At 36.4% G+C, this 19,650-nt stretch overlaps 1 protein-coding gene across 4 annotated transcripts in view; it reads right to left on the bottom strand.

The window, feature by feature from the left end:
• THSD7A (thrombospondin type 1 domain containing 7A) overlaps positions 1–19,650 on the bottom strand; it is a 435,849-nt gene that overhangs the window by 160,184 nt on the left and 256,015 nt on the right. For all 4 annotated transcript variants that reach the window (XR_012132273.1, XM_037019842.2, XM_073238769.1 and 1 more), the window contains 2 exons: positions 4,095–4,250; positions 2,592–2,804 (listed from right to left, as the gene is read on the bottom strand). Coding sequence is in view for 3 of the 4 variants with exons in the window: in XM_037019842.2 (XP_036875737.2) it covers positions 2,592–2,804; positions 4,095–4,250 (369 nt within the window). In the remaining variant the exon portion in view is untranslated. The remainder of the gene's footprint in view (positions 1–2,591; positions 2,805–4,094; positions 4,251–19,650) is intronic.

The raw sequence follows: 19,650 nt of genomic DNA, 5'->3' as shown, positions 1-19,650 counted from the left end.
ACAACCCCTCCCCAGTCCTGCTCCTCAGAAGATAACTGGAAAGATGAACAACAACAGCAGCAAGTACTAATGACCACTGGAAGTATGGTAAATAATATTTCAGGAAAGAATAAAGACTTTCAAGTGCTTTGAGGTCATTAGCAAAGTTGTGAAATTTGTGAGGAATATGGGAGGAAAAAGGCTTTTGCTACATTCACAGGCTCTAATTCTTCATTTCCCTAGTTGAGCTTTAACTTAATTATAAAACAAAATCTATAGCCACAGCCAGGCCTAGAGGTAAAGTCTGTACAACTAATCAACTTTAATTCCCTGAGTTCGATTTAATTACAAAACAACATTTGGTGCAGCTGCTAAGTACTTACCCGGTGACCACATGATAATATTGGAGTAGTATTTACAAGTTTCCCGATTCCATCAGCGAATTATGTTTTCAGTTATACATAAATTTGAGCAGCCTCTAGGATTTATAATAATAATTTTCTTGAATTTACATACCCCTATAGTTGAGCCAGTTAAAATACTGAGTTGCACTATAACTAATTAACAGCAGGAAGTAAAATGTAATAATAAAATAAATGTCTTGATAAAGGACAGTAACAAACTGAGTATCAATAGCATACTTCTCATCTTTTTTAATTCATTCTGTCTGAAACAGACAAAATGAAACCAGCTTTTTGTATATTGTGTTATCAGTTGGACTTTAAGGTTATAACATATATTACTTTTCAATATAACTAGGCATATACCCAGCTAATTCTGCTTGTTCTTCAGTGTGCCCCAGGGCAATTTAGGAGGTGATTATTTGTGTTACAAAATATTTTTTACTCGACAAAATTAAAATCAACTACTAATATTTTTTAAATAGCCAGTACTTCTAGTATATTTAAAATGTATCAACTGGCACAAATATCCAGGAAGATCACTGCAATAAATGAGATCTGATTTTTCATTCATTTGATAACATTTAGGCAGGAGTTTCAGGCACAACTGACTTTTAATCTTAGCCTTTTTTTTCATTTTAGCACACTAAATATGCCTTTTACAATATGTGGAATCCAGATCCTCCCAAGATCTGTAGGAGAATAAAAATTGAATTGAGGGAAAAATTATGAAGCAGTATCAATCAGGGAGTTACCACTGATGTTAAAATAGACATAACCCTTACTGTTTTTACAGCAACTCAGAAAATAACATAGTGTCATCTGATCCAAATTAGATTTGTAGTGGATGCGTAAGTGCAACAGGATATGTTTCTTTTGATTTCTTTTTTCTAGATGTCAATCTTCTTTCCCCTTAGAGTAGAACTGGAAAAAAGCTAAAGAGAGGATGTTTCATAGCTAATTATATCCACAGAGAAAAAAGCAGAGTGCATAAAATTCATTGCACAGTATCTGGAGCAATAATCCCTTCTTCATCTTCCAACCGCCAATGCTGGCTTGGAGTTTGCCTAATGCTGTCCTGCGTGACCACCTTGGATCCTGGACAAAGAGGAGACTGTATGTTTCAAAGTCGAAAGGCTAATTGCTCAGGACTAGCAGTGTCTGTCAGTCCCTTACCCCAGAGATTATTTTTCTTTATTGAGTAGTGACTGAGTTGCAGGAGGAAGCAATTCTACCTGCTGGAAGAAAATAGGATGGAAGGAATTACGTTGGTTACCAGATGTTCCAGTGGTCCTGAGGGGCACCAGAATGCTTCTGCGTATGCTGGAAAGAGCATAAACTGTCAAACTATGGGACCCAAGGGCATGGTGCTCATGCTGCTCTGATGCTCAGAGTCGTACGATTTAAGAGTTGGAAAGAACCCTAGAGATGGTCTTAGCCAGAGGTTTTAACTATGTCTGGGGGGAGTTCTATGTTTCCTAAGTGGGACTCAGGGATTGCTGAAGAGTAAGGGATCTCCCCACACAAGGAGCAGCACTCCGGGAAAGAACACAAAAATATTATGTCAGGTTTGACAAGACAGGGTATTTTATCAAACAAAAATCAGTTGTAAAAATTCAAGGAAATTCCTGTGGTTCAGAAAAAGAAATTCATGAAAATCACCATCCCAGGGGCTCTGTGGCATCTCCAGAGGGGAGGCCCCCAACACACGGAAGGTTGATGTAGGGACTTTGGCTATGATGGGGTTTGTGCCTCGGGAGTCTGGAAATTAAATTATACCTCTAAGACACAATGTCAGGGCAGGAAATAAAGGCTTCTGGAGTCAGGTCAATCAACCCTCCTTTATTTATATATCATTTTCTATAGCAAATAAAATAAAATACCACTTAGAACAATGTTATCTTTCTTTGTTAATTTAAAATTTGGCAATAAATACATAATGGCTTTGATGATTTAATTCTTATTCTATATTACCTGTTTTCAAATTTTAAAAAGCCCTGTGATTGTTCATACCACCTCTTCACACTATTATTAGAAAGAGAGAGGGAGGGAGAGAGGGAAGAAGGAAGAAAAGAAGCAGCAGCTGTTTTTGAGTTTGTAAATGGAACTCGTTATGACTAGGGAAGACACGAGATTTTACCGTAAGGTAAAACTTATTCTCTAGGGTTAAACAGTCTCCTCACAAATGTAGGAGAGATGCATCTGGCTCACCGTCACTGTTGATGCACACGACCTCTTGAACTTGCGTGCCTGGACCGCACTCCTTTCCATTATCTGGTTCACAGTCTCCGAGCCCCACTGCTTTCCAGTCGTAGCAGGACGGCTCATCGCAGGGAATGGCTTCCAGTAAGTGAGGGCAGCTCCCAGTTGCCCCAGAGCCTCCAGTGGGCTCATTGGTAATATGCCGCTTCCTCAGTTTGAAGCCTGAATGTTTGGGGTAGGAAATATTTATTGTTACTATCATGGGATGAATAACCAGAAGGCTGAATGAAGCCCCAAGTGAATACTGCACGAGGGTTGAGGGTACAAGTCATATCTGCTTTAATTGGTATATCCTCGAATCTAACTTAATATGAACTCATTAAAAGTTTATTAAGTAAATACATGAATAAATGAACAGAATGGCCAAAGAGGGACTTTTTGTGTTAGCCAACTACAGCAAAAATAAGGCAAGAAATGTGTGTATCTTCCACCTCTGTCATAGGGCTGGAGAGAGTAGGAAAGGGAGGGAGATTTGAGTTTGATGTGGAAAATCTGTCATTATGAAATATTCCAGGAAACAGTGAAATCTCCAGCTATTCAGAAATATTCATGAACAGACAATAGTGCTATTACTTTAAATTCTTCACAACACTGTCATGTGATTAAATTTGAAAAGGAACCTCTGAGAAACTGGATGGTTCCCAGAAATTGTCTCTTTGAGCTTTGGTTGATTTTAAACTCCTTAGAAATTTGAACTAGCAATATAAACCATCTGAGTTCTAATGAGGAGTATTCAATGCTAGTCTCTGCTTATTAGCACCTAAGTGTTGCCTTTCTTGACAATGTATAACAAACTAGCAAGTCTGTTTATTGCTATGTGAATATTAGAATCATCAGAAGACTGTTCTTTGAAATAAAATAAGAAAATGTTTTCAATTACTGGTCATGTGAAAATTTCTCCACCCTGCCCATCATGCAGTAAACCACTGCATAAAAGCACAGAGTTTGTTTTTGTTTTTGGTTTTTATCTTCAAAGTAATAAGGAGTTTATTGGACACTAGCTATGGGTCATGCTCTGAATTAACTGCTTTATGTTTATTATCTCATTGAATCTTTAGAGAAAACCTGGGTGGCAGATATTATTACATCTCTTTTACAGATAAGGAGACCGATTTAGATAAGTTAATTAACTCTTCAACAAGATGGGCTAGAGAAGGTTTTTCAGTCTAGGTTAGTCTGGCACCACAACTCATCTTAACCACTGAGCTAAACTGCTTCCAATGTTCTCCATCTGTTGTCTAAATTAACAAGCATCTTGCCTATGTTCTTCAGTTCTGATCTTCTGGTACCATCACCAGAGTAGGTTTATTCACCTTTCACAATCAGTAGTCTTTGGCCATGCTGGAAAATACCAAATGAATAAGCACAAGGAACATGCAGCGACATTTTTAACTAATTATGGTTTGACTTCACTGTTGGGAATTTCCAGTATATCATGTTAATATTACGTACCTTTTTTGCCTTGCTGGTCATTACAGTTTTCATAAGTACAAGGTCCCCAAGCCGACCAGGGTGAAACCTCACATTCAACAGGACAGGGAATGTGGCACAGCTGTGTAGTGTTAGGGGCAGGACCAGTGCATGATTTCAAATCCACTGGTTTTGAAGCTGTTCAGAGAAAAATACAGAGATCCCTTAAGAATTAAATTATTATGGTCAACAGTATGATTTTTCTGTGCACATGGAGAGGAAAAATGCTTCAGTCTCAGCTACACAGTGAGAAGGAAAAGAAAAGGAGTGTGGAAGAAGGCAGCAGGCAGTGTAGTCCAGGGAAGTTGGCCTAGAAGTCTTACAGGCTGTTTGATCTCAGCTTTACCACTAACTGGACATGCAATAATAATGTCTAGTCCAACTTTCCTGGTCAGTAAAATAATCCTTAAGGTTAATTTTATCTCTAAAATGTTACAGATTCTAAGAAAGTGGAATCTACTTTAGAGGACTACAGCTTCAATATAATCTCCCCCGAGTGACTTCTTAGGGAGCAGTCTCCCTTCCCTTTTGGTCCATAGAAGGTCACTGGTGGATATGATGTGGGAAGAATGCAAGCCATCAAATGTGGCATCTCTTTCTCCTTCCAGGTGCGCGACTCACCAGATACTTTCCAGAACTTCTACAAAACACATTATCTGCATATGTGATCTAAATCCCAGATTTGCTAAGGAGACTCATTTATAATTGTCTGTGCCTATTCATAAGTTGGCCAATTAACTGCATAAATATTGCTTGCCCTTGCTTCTCCTTTTTTATTTTGATGCCTGCACTTTGGCTGTTTGCACAGCACATATACTTGACAGTTAATGTCAAGAGGTGTCCAAAGTCCTGGTTAAAAATATTTGAAGCTCTGTGAACAGCAGAATAGCATTAAGTTTAGCTGCATATTATGGAATATACAGCTATAGTTACTTTTGCTGTAAAAATGTTAAGCACTAAATGCCTTGGCTATCCATTTACTTAATAAAAATGAGCTCCTATTTCCCTCTGAAAATTTGGGATGTCCACATCTGTAGTACAATAGAGGTCTGAGATAACTAGAAGTTCATAAAGAAATCAAAATATTTTAAGCTATATTATCCTAACTTTTAAATAAAAGTAACAAATATGTCTGCTTGTAGTTTAAACTTTCCAGCAAATTATAGTTCTCTCTGCCACGGTTTTTCGGTTCTGAAAAATAGTCCATAGATTTCATTTTTTCTTTTTCCTCATAAGGATGTTTATCTGCCTTCTTTTCCACTCCCCCTGCAGTGAAAATAAATAGACATCCCTAATTTGCTTAGTATGGAGCACCATGAGCATTCTCAGTTTATCAGAATTGTGGCTAATGTGCATCATAATATCAGCCTTAGCCAAAAATGATTATTTTTATTGCTTTCCAACAGTGAAGGCACTTGGCATACTAATGATGGAAGACACAGAAATAAAAGTTTCACTTCTCTGAATATAAAACAATGGCATCAGTGATACATATTTCAAATAAAGTGAATTGTTTCTGATACCCTTACAGGCATAAGAGTCTCATGTTGGTTAACTTTATGTGTTAAACCATGGGCTAAGGGATGCCCAGATAGAAAACATTATTTATGGGTGTGTCTGTGAGGGTGTTTCTGAAAGAGAATAGCATCTGAGTTGGTAGCTGGGGTAAAGGAGATGCCCTCACCAACGTGAGCGGGCATGATGGATCCACTGACGGCCTGAAGAGAACAAAAAGGTGGAGGATGGGTGAATTTTCTCCCTTCTAGAGCTGTGGTATCCATCTTATTCTGCTCTTCAAAATCAGTTTCTGGTTCTGGGAAACCAGACATTACACCACTTTGATTGTTGTGTGAGTCAATACCCATAATAAATCTTCTCTTGTGTATATATGTTTATCCTATTGGTTCTGTTTCTCTGGAGAACCCTGGCTAATGTAAGACTACAGTATATAGAAAAACTCCTATGACTACAAGCTAACATAAGTAATTTATTCACTTGCAGGTAATTTAAATTAGTGCGTATGTGTATAAATACCTGAAAAATCTCTATTTTTTTATTTCAGTTCACTAAAAGAAGCTTTAAACCTTAGTGTTACTATATCAGTTTGGAAATCATGGTTACTATAAAGGGAAATCTACTGGGCATGAGGTTGTGAGGACTATTAGAGCCTAAAAAATTTATATATTAAGTTGAAAGCTTTAGGAGGGAAACAAGGTTTTATCAAGGAAACAGGTTAAAATACTGTGTTTCTAATTCCTTGCTATTTCTTTTACAAGCTTAAACATACATATACATAATTTCATTAATCAAAATGCAATAAACTAATCATTAATATAGATAAATATACTTTCATTAATCAAAGAAATGCAGGGAGAGAATATGTGTTTGTATATGGTTCTATTCCTTTAGTGATTTTCATTATAGGTTTTCTTGTAAATAGAGTATATATTGATTAATGTAAATCACAGATACTAGCAGAGCTCCTCAAAAACTATAAGCCAATTACATTTTTGCAGTTGCTCAATAATTATTTGGAATCAGTGTGATTTGATGAATGAAGTAAAGGACCGACCCAGGAAACTTTACTGCTGATCTCATATTCTCAAATACTGAGATTTGAATTTTCTAGAAGAGCCAAGTCATTATTCTTGTATAATTTTACTATTTAAGAAATTGTCCATCTAGTAAAATTTCCAAACAACTAAGTATGAGATTTTTTAAAAAAATTCTTATTGTTGATTTCTTGAAAATAAAAGAGACATCTTATTGTTGTCATTTAAGTTAAAGGATATTCAATTACATGTACTTTGCATGCTTCACAAGGTCATAAAAGAGTGTCTGAACTTTTCTGGACTTAGTAAAACAAACCAAAGAAGAATGAGACTGGTGAGTTTTTTGTAGGTTGAAATATTTTTGTATTTGTATGTGTAGAGCATTGCAATGAACAAAAATTTATTCTAAGAAGTAACTTAAGATATTTGTGTCAAGCAATGCGGACAATGAGGTATTCTGAAATATACCTGCTGTAACTCTTAAGAACAACAAATATATACTTTTTAAAATTCAATGTTTTATTTTGATATAGATTCACATGCAATTCAGATATCCTATATATCCTTTACTCAGTTCCCCCAAATAGTTACATCTTATAAAACTATGGTATAATATCACAATCAGAATACTGACCTTGACACTGACAGCCAGAGTACATGTACTTGGTTGAATAGTGTCTCCCCATCTCCCAAATTCACGTCTATAGGAACCTCAGAATATGACTTTATTTGGGAATAGGGTCTTTGCAAAGTAAAGTTGATAAGGTCCTACTGGATTAGAGTGAGCCCTAAGTCCAGCGACTGGTAACCGTATAATAACGCCATGTGAAGACATACAGAGAAGGCCATGCAATGATGGACAGAGATTGGAATGATGAAGCCAGCAGCCAAGCATTGCCTTCAGCTACTTTGTTCCTGATCTTAGGGGTAAAGCATTCAGACTTCACCATTAAATACAAGGTTGGTTGTAGGTTTTTGAAGATGCCCTTTATCAAGTTGAGGATGTGCCTCTCTATTCCTACTTTTCTGAGTTTTTATTATGAATGGTTGTTGAATCATGTCAAATGCTTTTCTCCACTGATTGATATTATTATGCACTTTTTTCCATTTAGCCTGTTAATATAGTGAATTACATTGGTTAATTTTCCACAATTCAATGAGTCTTGCATCCCTGAGTAAACTGCACTTGGTCATAGTCTTTAATTCTCATAATGTATTGCTGAATTCTGTTTGCTAATATTTTGTTGAGAATTTTTGTATCTATAGTTATGAGAGATTTTGGTCTGTAGTTTCCTTTTTGTTGTACTGTCATTGCCCCTTCTTTTTCTGTTTTCTTGATACAAATGATCAAGTTCCTATTGGGCAAGTTTGGTAGGTTGTGCTTTTGATTCATTTCTTCCATTTAGTCTAAGTTGTTCAATTTATGTGTATAATGCTGTTTGCCATATTCCCTTGTTATCCTCTTGCGGTCTGTAAGGTCTATAGTGATACCCCCTCTTTAATTCCTGAGTATGGTGATCTGTGTCTTTTTTTTACTCAATCAGTTTTGGCAGAGGGTTCAAATTTTAATGGTCTGTTGAAAGACCCAGCTCTTTCACTGAGTTTACCTATTTTTCTGTTTTCATTTTCATTGATATCTGTTATTTTTTTATTATTTCCTTCCTTCTGCTGGCTTTCATCTTATTTTGTTCTCTTTTTTCTCTTCAAGCTCCTGTCTTGAAGTGGGTGCTCAGATTATTGACTTATGTCTTCTCTTCTCTTCTAATGTAAGCATTTGGTGTTATAAATTTTTATCTTAGCACTGCTTTAGCTGTGTCTCACAAATCTTGACATGTTTTATTTTCATTCAATTCAAAAGATTTTGATTTTCCTTGAGAATTCTTCTTTTACACATGCATTATTTAGCAGTGTGTTGTTTAGTTTCCAAGTGTTTGGAAATTTTACTGTTGTTTCTGTGGCAGAATTCTAATTTGATTCCATTTGTGCTCAGAAAACACAATCTGTATGATTTAAATTATTTTAAATGGGTTGAGGTTTTTTTTATGGATCACAGCTTGGTCTGTCTTGGTATGTGTCCCATAGACACTTGAAAGGATGTGTTCTGTTGTTGGGTGGAGTGTTCTAGAAGCACATATTAGAGTCTGTTGCTTGATGGTGGTGTTGACTTCTATAACCTTGCTGACTTTCTGCTTAGTTATTCTATTAAGTGTTTGGAACATAATGCTGTTCCAAACTTTATTACGGATTTGTGCATTTCTCCTGTAAGTATCAATTTTTGTTCACATATTGTGCAATATGTTGTTTAGTGTATACAAGTTTAGATTTGTCTTCTTGGTGAATTTCCCCTTTTATCTTTATATATGTTCTTCTCTGTTTCTGGTAATTTTCTTTGCTCTGTTATCTAATTTATCTGATATTACTAAAACCACTGCTTTTCTTTGAATAATATTTTCATGATATATTGTTTTCCACTCTTTACTTTTACCCTGGGTATATCATTACATTTGAAGTGAGTGTCATATAGAATATGTATAGTGTGTCATTTTTTTAATCCATTCTATAAATTTCTTTTCCACTTTAATTTTTTTCTAGATACAGAATAGAAATTAATTTTTATATTGCATTAGAAGCAAATTATAAGATTGCCTGAGCAGGCATTTGTAAGGACTTTTAAAAATCCACACCCACTGGAGTTTCTGGATTTCTGACTTCTTTTATTCCAAGTCTGAGATACAGGAGGCAAAAAGAAAACCAAGGGAACTTATTCACCTTGTTGTTTCTTGGGGCTTAAGATCTTTAGCTTGTTTGCTTCCTTCTCTCCAACTTTCATAGTTGTCTTATGGTTTGTTTGTTATATAACATCCAGGATTTTTTTAATTTAGTTAAAAAATTAGGAAAAATTGCATCTTCTCTCTCTTCCTGAAGCAGAAGACTATATATTATTTTAAAAAATAAAACTCTCTAATTTTGCAACTGGGATAAGAGGAAGGGAAAATCCTCAAAGGATTCTCCAAATCCACAGTATGAATGTGGTGTGGTACTGGAGTTCCTAATGCTGGCCTCTCCCTTGGGTAATTACTGATCCCGGGTCCCAGAACTTTCAGGCTTAACAGCCTGTTGGGAGACCTAGAATTGCATATCCAGAGTTCTATCAGGGACAAAGGAAAGCATTTTCAGACAGAAAATAAGAATTTAACTATAATAGACCATCACTAAGGAAAAGTTTTAAAGGGTCTATTTCTCATAAAAAGGAAAGTGAACAACACAGAGGCAGGGTCCAAGTTGCACGATGGAATGGTGATCAAAGAAAATATCATGTATGAGTAAAAGTAAATGCTGACTGTAAATGCATAATTATATGATTACATAGGGCAGTATTGTAGGCAAAATAAAGGTACCCCAAAAATTACATTGCTTAATTCTCGTAATTTGTGAATATGTTATCTTAATGGCAAAAAGGAACTTGCAGATGTGATTCAGGGCTCTAACCTTGAAGCTGAGAACCTTGAGATAGGAAAATTATAGATTATCCAGTGGGCCCAATCTAATTGCATGAGTCCTTTAAAGCACATAAGATCTAGCTTTTCCCAGCTAGACCAGGAAGAGGAGACAATGAAGGGGGAGGAGAGATTCAAAAGCATGAGAGGAACCTGATTTGCCTTCGCTGGCTTTGGAGGAAGGGGGTAAAAACCAAGGATGTGGATGACTTCTAGAAGGTGGAAACAGTCCTTAGGTGAAAACCAGCAAGAAAATGGAGATCTCAGTCCTCCAACTGCAAGGAACTGAATTCTGCAAACAACTCAAATGAGCAAAAAGGAAAGAGGTCCTCCAAGAGGAATGTGGCTTGGCTACGCCTGCGAGACCCATGTCAGACTTACAGATAAGATGTTTAGTTTGTGGTAATTGTTACAGTAGCAATAGAATACTAATACAGAGAGTTATAAGTAGCAAGATAGAACTAAAGTACAAGACTACATAATATGCAGATTGGTGAAGAATAATCAGAGGTAAAATAGTCTAAAGCCTTTAGCAAGGTAAACATATTAATTATAGACTATATTCATTTGGGTCTGGACCTTAACTTTTAAGGTAATCTCTTTTTATAAATAGGATAAGATGTATAACTTCTGACCCAAGGAAAACAATGTAATAATAACAAAACTGTCATAATAAATTCAAAGGAAGGTAAGAAAGGAGACAAAGTAACAGAAAAGATGGAACAAAGAATAAAATAAGATGGAAGAAATTAATGAAAAAGATTAAACCACTAAAAGCCAAAGATTATTAGACTGAATAAAATAAAACCTGAAATGACATTTTATATCCACTAGTTTGTGAAAAAATTAAGTTTGACAATATCAAGTGTTGGAGAAGATGTGAGGCAGCCAGAAAAGTTAAACACTCCTGGTAGAAATCAAGCTGTTTTGACCATTTGGGAAAGTAACTTGGAATTTTCTAGTATGGTTGAAGAGAATTCATACTTCAGGGTATATATTCTGGAAAAACTACAGGACATTTACCTGAGGAGGTATTTACAAGAACTGTCATTGAATCATTGTTTATAATTGCACTTATCTAGAAATAACTCAGGTGTCCAACAAAAAGGGAATGGGTATTAAGTTATGGATAATAATACTATGTAATGCTATACAGATGTGTAAGTAAATGAACTAGAGCCCACTCATCAATGTGATGAAACCCACAAATACATCAAAGAGTGAAGAAAACAAGTCAAAGAAGTATACTAAATGATACCATTCATACTGAGTTTTAAAAAACAATGTCATCATATTTTGGGATAAATATGTAAGACTGGGAAAGAAGTGATCTGGCACTGTTGTCTGGAAACTGGCCTGAAACTTTTAGCTAGGCCTTGCTGTTTTGAGTTTTGGTTTGGCACTCAGAGCTATGCCATTGTATTCTCCTGTTGCACATAAACAACTTCACAGTGCACCATCTGACAGGGTCATTCAGACTATGATGGAATAAGAGAAAAAACAAGATGACTTAATTTGCCTAAGTAAAAACAATGTCACAGTATGAGAACCACAACAATATCAAATATTCCCCTCTCCAAGATAATATTAATGAGTTCTGCTCTTTTATCAGTTACAGATTTTGTCTCTCTCTAGTCTTTCCTCCTTTCAAATAAGCTGTATTAAGATACTTGGTCACAGAATTATCATTATTTCCTTAAAGCATTCCTGCCAGAGCAAAGCCCACTTATTTAGACCTTCCTAAAAAAATCACCTGATTAAAGCACAAATCCTGTAATAAGTGCTTTCTGACATTCTTACTGAGATGCTCACAGTTGCCCATGGGATGGTTCTCCCTCACTGCAATGAGTAATAATCCCAATTTTTTCAAAGGCAGGTATATTTGGTGGTCTGGCTGAATAGCATGGACAAGTCAAATATATACAGAAAAACAAGGAATGTTAAAAACATAAAATTTATGCATTCCACTCATGGATGCAGTAGGATGTGATTTATTTAATAACCAATGCTTATTGGTATTTATAATGTGCCAAGCAATGTCATGGTGTTCCAAGTATTTAGCAAATACTAAATCACTTAATTCTCACAAAACCCCATGAGGTAGGTATTTCGATTTTCCCCAAATGGGGAAACTGAATATGAAGAGGAAAAGTAACTTTCCTAAAATCACATAGTTAGGAAATTGTAGATTTTGGATTCATACCCAGGCAATATAGCTCCATAATCTTCAATGTGTACCTCTAACTATTTCCTGTGACCTTGAAAGGATACATATTATGCAATGTCTATAATAAACATGTAGACATACACAAATACACATGAAATGGGTCATAATGAATTAAAAATACAGTTAATGGGGGTTATTAATATAGTATGTGTGTCATATTAACATAATAATATAATGAGACTACCAAGCTAACCCAACATCAGTCTTGATGTGACAATTATTCTGACTTTTGTGTGCTAATTGAGAATGGAAACTGAATTTTCACTCTATTCGATATCAAGAACTGGCTGTCCAGTTAAAACACTATTAAAGTGGATGTTACACACTTATATGGATTATGAATAAGAGTAAATGCTTATACTGAATTTACTAAACAAATTATTTTAATTCTCACAGCAATATCATGAAGCAGGTATAACTGCAATCCCAAATTTGAAGATGAGGAAACAGGGGCACAGAGATTAACAGCTTACCCAAGGTCACAGCTAATTAGTGGCAGCTGGCATTTGACTTCGCAGGCCATGCTCTTACCCACTCTGCTATACTATCATGTGATAATTAACAGAAGTCATACTCTTCCCCCATTTCTTACCTGAACTCCCAGAAGTCTATAATTCAAAGTGTACATTTTTAAGACTGTCTATTTGGTTATTGTTGTGGGGGATGAGAGAAGTAATTGGGAGTGATATATTCACCTGGAAAAAAGGATCCTCAGACTTTAATAAGAAACAGGTTAGATTCTCATTCATTTTTAAAAACTACATAATTTTTGCCCTGTCTAAAATCTATTCCACATGTGTATTTTTAACTTTTTTTATTATTAAAAATACATATTTGGATTCTCAAAGTATTTTAAATCAGGGATCTCACACACAGTCTATTTTATCCCTATTCATAAAACAATATGCCTTTTCTACTGTCTTTCAAAAGATACATAAGGGTTCAAAGGTTGAGTAAAGGGCAATATGTTTAATCATTCATTCATTCATTTTAGTAAAACAGCCGAGCATTTAGGCATTCAAAATCTCCTGATACTGTATTTATCTTCTACAGTTTCCCTAAAAATCTCTTGTTCTTGAAATAGCAACATCTCTTTAAACAAACTGATTTCTAATTCATAATTATGAGGAAATTCTCTTGGACTTAAATCTTAGTTTCCATATAGGAACCGATCAAACATTACTATTAAATACAAGGGTGCCTGAAAACAGAAGAGTCCAAGGACCCACAAAGAAAATCAGTTACCAGTGGATTTCCTTTCACTAGTTTGTTGTTCAGTCTAGTTAAATATTAAATGTCTACTCGGTTCAAAATACTGTTATTTGGTTAAAAGCCTTGTGCCAAAGGGTGATGTGGGGTCAATGGCAGTGGTGTGGTGATTTGTTTTTCTTAATTATTACAAGAGTGTGGTAGTAATTAAGGGTATATTTAACTGAAGTAGTTGTAATTCCAAGAAGGTTCTATTGATGGTTTACTCGGCCCCCACATACATGTCAGCTAGAGGCACTATAAATTCACTCTCAAGAATTGATATCAAGCAAATAAAGAAAGGTTTTATTCTGAAAATTAATCAAATTCTATGAATAGCAGTGATTGCTTAAGGTTTTTTTGAAGATGTTCTTGTACTAAATTTTATTCACAGGAATTCCTTGTCTCTTTTCTCAGGCTGGTATACTTAATGGGAGACAAACTATCATGTTCTTTTTAATAATATAGGGCATTGTTTTTAAGATAATACACTTATTCTTTAATCAATTTTGTATTCATATTTAAAGCAATGATTGAGAATCACCTCTTGGTATTTAACATACTTCAGAGCTCACCTCCAGTCTTCTCTGGCTAGCATTAACTTGTGATTGAGCTATTGTTCTTGATAAAACTTTTCTTATGTTAACTCAAGACATTATACAGTTTATTTAAGGGGAATACATGATAGACTTGAATTCACTTTCTACACCATAATTAATGTCTTCAGTATCCAGTTCATGAATTGATGGCCATGATGTTCATCCCCAGGCCATACTATTTGACCAAAGCTTGATTCTTCTTTATTCTTGCTTGTACTTCCTGCTTGCGGGAAATCTCTTGAATTGTGTTGAGCTCACCAATCAAAAATTTGACTGAGGTCACAAAACATTTTTTAGTATTTTTTGTTTTTTTCTTACCTTAGATTATTACAAGGCTAGGCTGATTGAGTTTGGAACTGCAGTATTTTTACATAGGCCTCTGCATCTTTCTGTTTGTTTTTCCTTTTGGGAGCTTATAGAGGTCCAGAATTGCTCTGGTTTATTCATAAGCTGGATGTGTTTCATATGCTTAGATGAGGTTCTTCCCAAATATCTCCATAAAGGACACTGAAGTCCAGATTAAAATAAGAAGAGACATCTCTCTTTTGCTTCTCAGCGATATATTCTAGTTTTAACTTTCAAACTTATGGGTGTTGGGACTGAAGGTAGGTAAAAGCTAGCACATGAACTGAATGTTGCAGAAGATATGGACAGACTTCTAAGAACACCATCTTCTCTCTGTAACAGACTCAGACCCTCCCTGCAGCTGGCCTGCTGTCTGAATGCTGCCTCTCAGCAGAAGTAGGAGAGCACCCAGTGATGGGCCTATTACTTCTCCTGCCCCTGCCCTTCGCTTAGCCGAGGCGGGGCACCAGGGAGCATCCTGTCAGTGTCATCCTGTCATCTCTCAGAAATTCTACTCCAGAGGCCTTGGTGCCCCTCTTCCTTCTATCCCCAATCCGTTTCTTCTTAGCAAATATAAACTATTTTAAGGTCTAGCCTCTGGATGAGCTCTATCCATGTTTCAAGGAGTGATGCAGGCTTTTCTCTATTTGTATATTCCACTGGGCACTTTAGGAAATACAGAGATCCATATGCCTATATGTACAAAGCTGTATTGACTTCAAAACAACTATCCTCATGGCTTGAGTAAAACAGAATTATGGTCAGATAATTTATCTCAGTGACCCTGATTCAGATAAGAACATTTAAAAATACATGAGATTATTCAATATACGCATCTTCACAGCAATGCAAATCATGTTAGGATTTAAATTTCACCAACTGTATCAACAGTTTGATGAGAACATCATTCTCCTACTACAAGGATGTACCATGTGTTGTAATACTGCAAGTATGGAGTTAGGTTCTTTTTTCTTTCTTTTTTTTTTTTTTAAACAGGAAATGTTGTAGAATAGTCTACATAAAATTTACACTGAAATCTTCAAACAACATGCCATTACTCACATGATTCAAACACGTGGCTCAAATTCATGTGTTCACAACAACATATGACTCAAATTCTTATTTACAATGTCCCTAACCTGGAAAATAACATTAGTAGATATTGCAAATTAAAGTAAGCAGTTTGGAACCTGTCTGTAATTCACAATATAATGATAGAGAATCTTGGCAGTTGGAATTTCAAAGAATTGCAACTATTCTTTCAAAATAAGTGATGATAAAAGAACTGGAATAGCTAATCAAATACGGTCTGCAACCAGCTCCCCTAGCTGCTTGCTGAGCTTCTCCAAATACAATCACTCTGATGACCAAGGGTGTCAGCCTGCTAGCACCACCACAATAAAATGCCAGACTAGGTGGCTGGAACAGCAGAAGTGTAGTTTCTCACATTTCCAGAGGCCAGAAGCCCAAAACCCAGGAGCCGCAGAGTTGGCTTCCGTGTGGCCTCTCCCGGCTGCCTTCTCAGTGTCCTCGTGTGGCCTTTTCTCTGTGCACATGCATCCCCGGAGGCTTGTCCTCCTCTTCTAATGACACCAGCCTTACTGGATTAGGACCCTACCCTTCTGACCTCATTTAACCTCAATTACCTCTTTAAAGGTCCAATCTCCCAAAAAAAGCCCATTGGGGTTTAGGGCTTTAACATACAAATTTGGTGGGAGGCTTGGGGGCTGGAGGCAGGGACACAATTCATACAACAACACCAACCTTGATGGGATATTAAAGAAAAAATAATGTGTAAATAATGACTTTAGTGTACACCAGTGTGTGACCGTATTTACTGGCATATTTTATGAACTGTCCCCTGCTCTTCTGGGAAAACAAATCTATGCCAAATTTCTACTCACTTGAGTTTCTCCATAGCAGGTTGGGGCTACTATTACTGTCTGACCACACCTTATTTAGAAGAAAACAGAAGTAAAAATCTCCAATATGAAACATGCTGTTTTTCTTGAAATTTTCCATTATTTTCTCAACATCTCCATTTGTGCAATTCTAGGTATAAATTCCTGATTCCTGATCATTGCATGGATACAGGATGAAGTTGCCAGGAAGTTAGAGTTAAAATACAAAACATAAACTGAAACACAGAGGTAAAGGCCAAAAAGCACGATCGGTAGGTAGCCTTGAACTGTAACCTCAAATACTATCATCTATACATACATCTTTGTCATAATGACTGTCTTGGTTCCAGGTCCACTCAGATTTTCTGGCCTATCTGGTTATTTTTACCTCTCTCAGATCTGGTTCTTATTATAGTAATTTCCTCTTTTTAATACTTTGTAATTATTCTTAAATTTTTCAGAATCAGGTCTACCTTGTGAATATTTACTTACTTCATTCAACAAATGTTATTGAGCCTCGGTGATGTACCAGTCATATACTGGTACACATAGGATTGTACCACAGGTATAGCTTAGGACTCAGTAGAGAACAAAATAGATAAATTGCCTGCTTTTTGCAGCTGGCATTCTCATGGAGGGAGCAGCAAACAGAAAATGAACAAGAAGCTTAATAAACTACAACTGACAGTATGGTGTAAGGTGAAAAGTGCTACGAAAAAAGTAAAGAGGAGAGGAAGGGGTCTGGGAGTGTGTGGGGGAGAGGTGAGCCGCAATTTGATACAGGAGGGTCACATATAGCTTCTTCTAGAGAGAGATGTTTGAGACAAGGCTGGAAGGAGGGGATGGAGCTAGCCAAGCATATGTCTGGGGAAAAGCAATCCAGGTGGAGGGTGTGTTTCAGGGACTGCAAAGGCAGGTAGCATGGGTGAAAGGAGTAAGAGATGGGGTCAGGGGGACAAGCGGCAGAACAGAAAGACTGGCTTTTACTTGTCATGAACTGAGGTATTGAAGCAGGGCTTTGAGCAGAAGAGTGACACAGCCTGACTTAAAATTTAAAAGACTGCTCAGCAGCCATGAGAAAATCGATTGTGGGGGAACAGGGGACACAGTGATACCTGTTAGGAAGCTATCTCAATAATTCAGGCAAGAGATTATAGTTTGTGCCAGGGGGTGACAGTGTAGGTGAATTGCTCAGATAAATACTGAAGGTAGAGCCAGAGGAATTCCCTGAGGAATCAGTTGTAGGAGTCAAAGACAGAGGAACCAAGCAACCTTTATCTAGCCCTCGGTGATCATTGCATTGTTTCTCCGAGTTCTTGACTATATGGACTGTAAAAAGTATTTTCTCACACTGCTCACTCAAAAGATCAGGGTCCTGTGCTCTATATAACATACCAATTGACAGAAGTCCTGCCAATTTCTTCCCCATGAACCTCCATTTCTGCACTGCTCTGCTCTACCTCCAATTAATCTACCCATTCCTGCAGCTGCCAGATGAATCAATAGGTCTGGACTAATATGCCTGGTTTGACATTTAAACAGTTTCTAACATTGCTAGGTTCCCCCTTTGTTAGGCTATACCATGAGGGCTGCTAATGTTCACTCCACTCCTGGTAAGGCACAAAAAACAGATGTTATGACTCCTTGAAAAAACAGCAATAATATTCTGGGATTATTTAAGCTCTACCATGTGTTTCTTAAAAACAAACATAAAAGCTCAAACATAGCTGATTCATAATATCACCTGTTGGAAAATGTCATCATGTAGCCTTAGAGCTTTTTGGAATGTGGAATGTGACAAAGTTACTGGTTTCTGAGTCTGCAGAGCAAAAATCATGATTTTCATGTTCCATGCAAACCTTAAAACAGTGACTTTCCAATTTTCAGTGCATGAAGCAATTTATTGGGGTGGGGGCAAGGGAAGTGATAAAAGACATTGCTTTAAGGAAGCAGACCCCTGGGTGACATTTCCAGAAACTGTGATTCAATCTCTTACATTTGGATTGAAACTTAGGAACAAGCTAGGAATATGCGATTTTAATAAGCACTGCAGCTGATTCTGATGCAAGTAATGCTCAGAGTACCCTTCGAGAAACATAGCTATGCAGGATTGGAAACTGAAGTTAATCAAAGAATGTCATAGCACTGTGGCACTAAATGCTAACCTTTTAGAAAATGTTATGCTCACTCCAGAGCAGAGCTGCATATGCTCAGATAAAGAATTGCTTGCTATTGTCTTTGGCCATTAAAAATATTAAGAATTTCTTCTCCACTAGTATTTTATTTTTTCTGTTTGTGAATTTCTTCATGAACATTTTCCTAAGCCTAAACCCACTTTTACTTATGGCAGCATGTAAACTGAGTTTGAATACTTTCCCCAAGCATGTATTATATTCTTATATATAAAACTACTTTGAAGAATGATACTGGAGATTCTAAAACATCTGCCATTGTAGATTTCAAACCCTACCAGGAAATCCTTCTGGAGGTTTGCTGTTGGTCATTACCCTGACTCACATTTTCATGAGCTGATCAAATGACATTTTAGGGAAAAAGGACAAAACTGTGAAAGAGAGAGAGGGGGGACTGACCAGGAAAGCTCCCTAAGCAGATTGGCTTCTATATTTTGGATAGTAACCCCTTACTGGACATGTGGTTTACAAATATTTTCTTCCACTCTGTTGGTTGCCTTTTCATTTCTTCTTTGCTGAGCAGAAGCTTTTTAGTTTCATGTAACCTCTCCCACCCCCTCACTCCCCCTACATCCATTTATTTCTGTTTTTGGTGCTTTGCTTTTAGTGTCAAATCCAAAAATTCATTGCCAAGACCAATGTCAAGGAGCTTACCCCCTCTGTTTTCTTCTAGGGATTTTCAGGTCATGGTTTCAGATTTTACAGTCAAATCTTTAATCCACTTTGAGTGAATTTTTATGTATTATTAATGAGCCCTTTTTACATTTTATCTCACAGATTTTAACTTTAATCTCAGCTTTATGTCTTTTACATTTACATTTTCACTGACTTCTACCCTACTGTGCTCATCTCAAATCATATGTTTTATTATCTTTTTCATTTTTAATTTTAATGGTATTTTAGGTATCTTTATTACCTCATTACTTTTTCTCTAAATCTTTTCTGCAACTTAAAAATTCTATCCCTAATACCTCCTA

The sequence above is a fragment of the Manis javanica genome, chromosome 6, assembly GCF_040802235.1.
Source record: "Manis javanica isolate MJ-LG chromosome 6, MJ_LKY, whole genome shotgun sequence".
NCBI lineage: Eukaryota > Metazoa > Chordata > Mammalia > Pholidota > Manidae > Manis > Manis javanica.
This window is presented reverse-complemented; position numbering and strand designations above follow the sequence as displayed.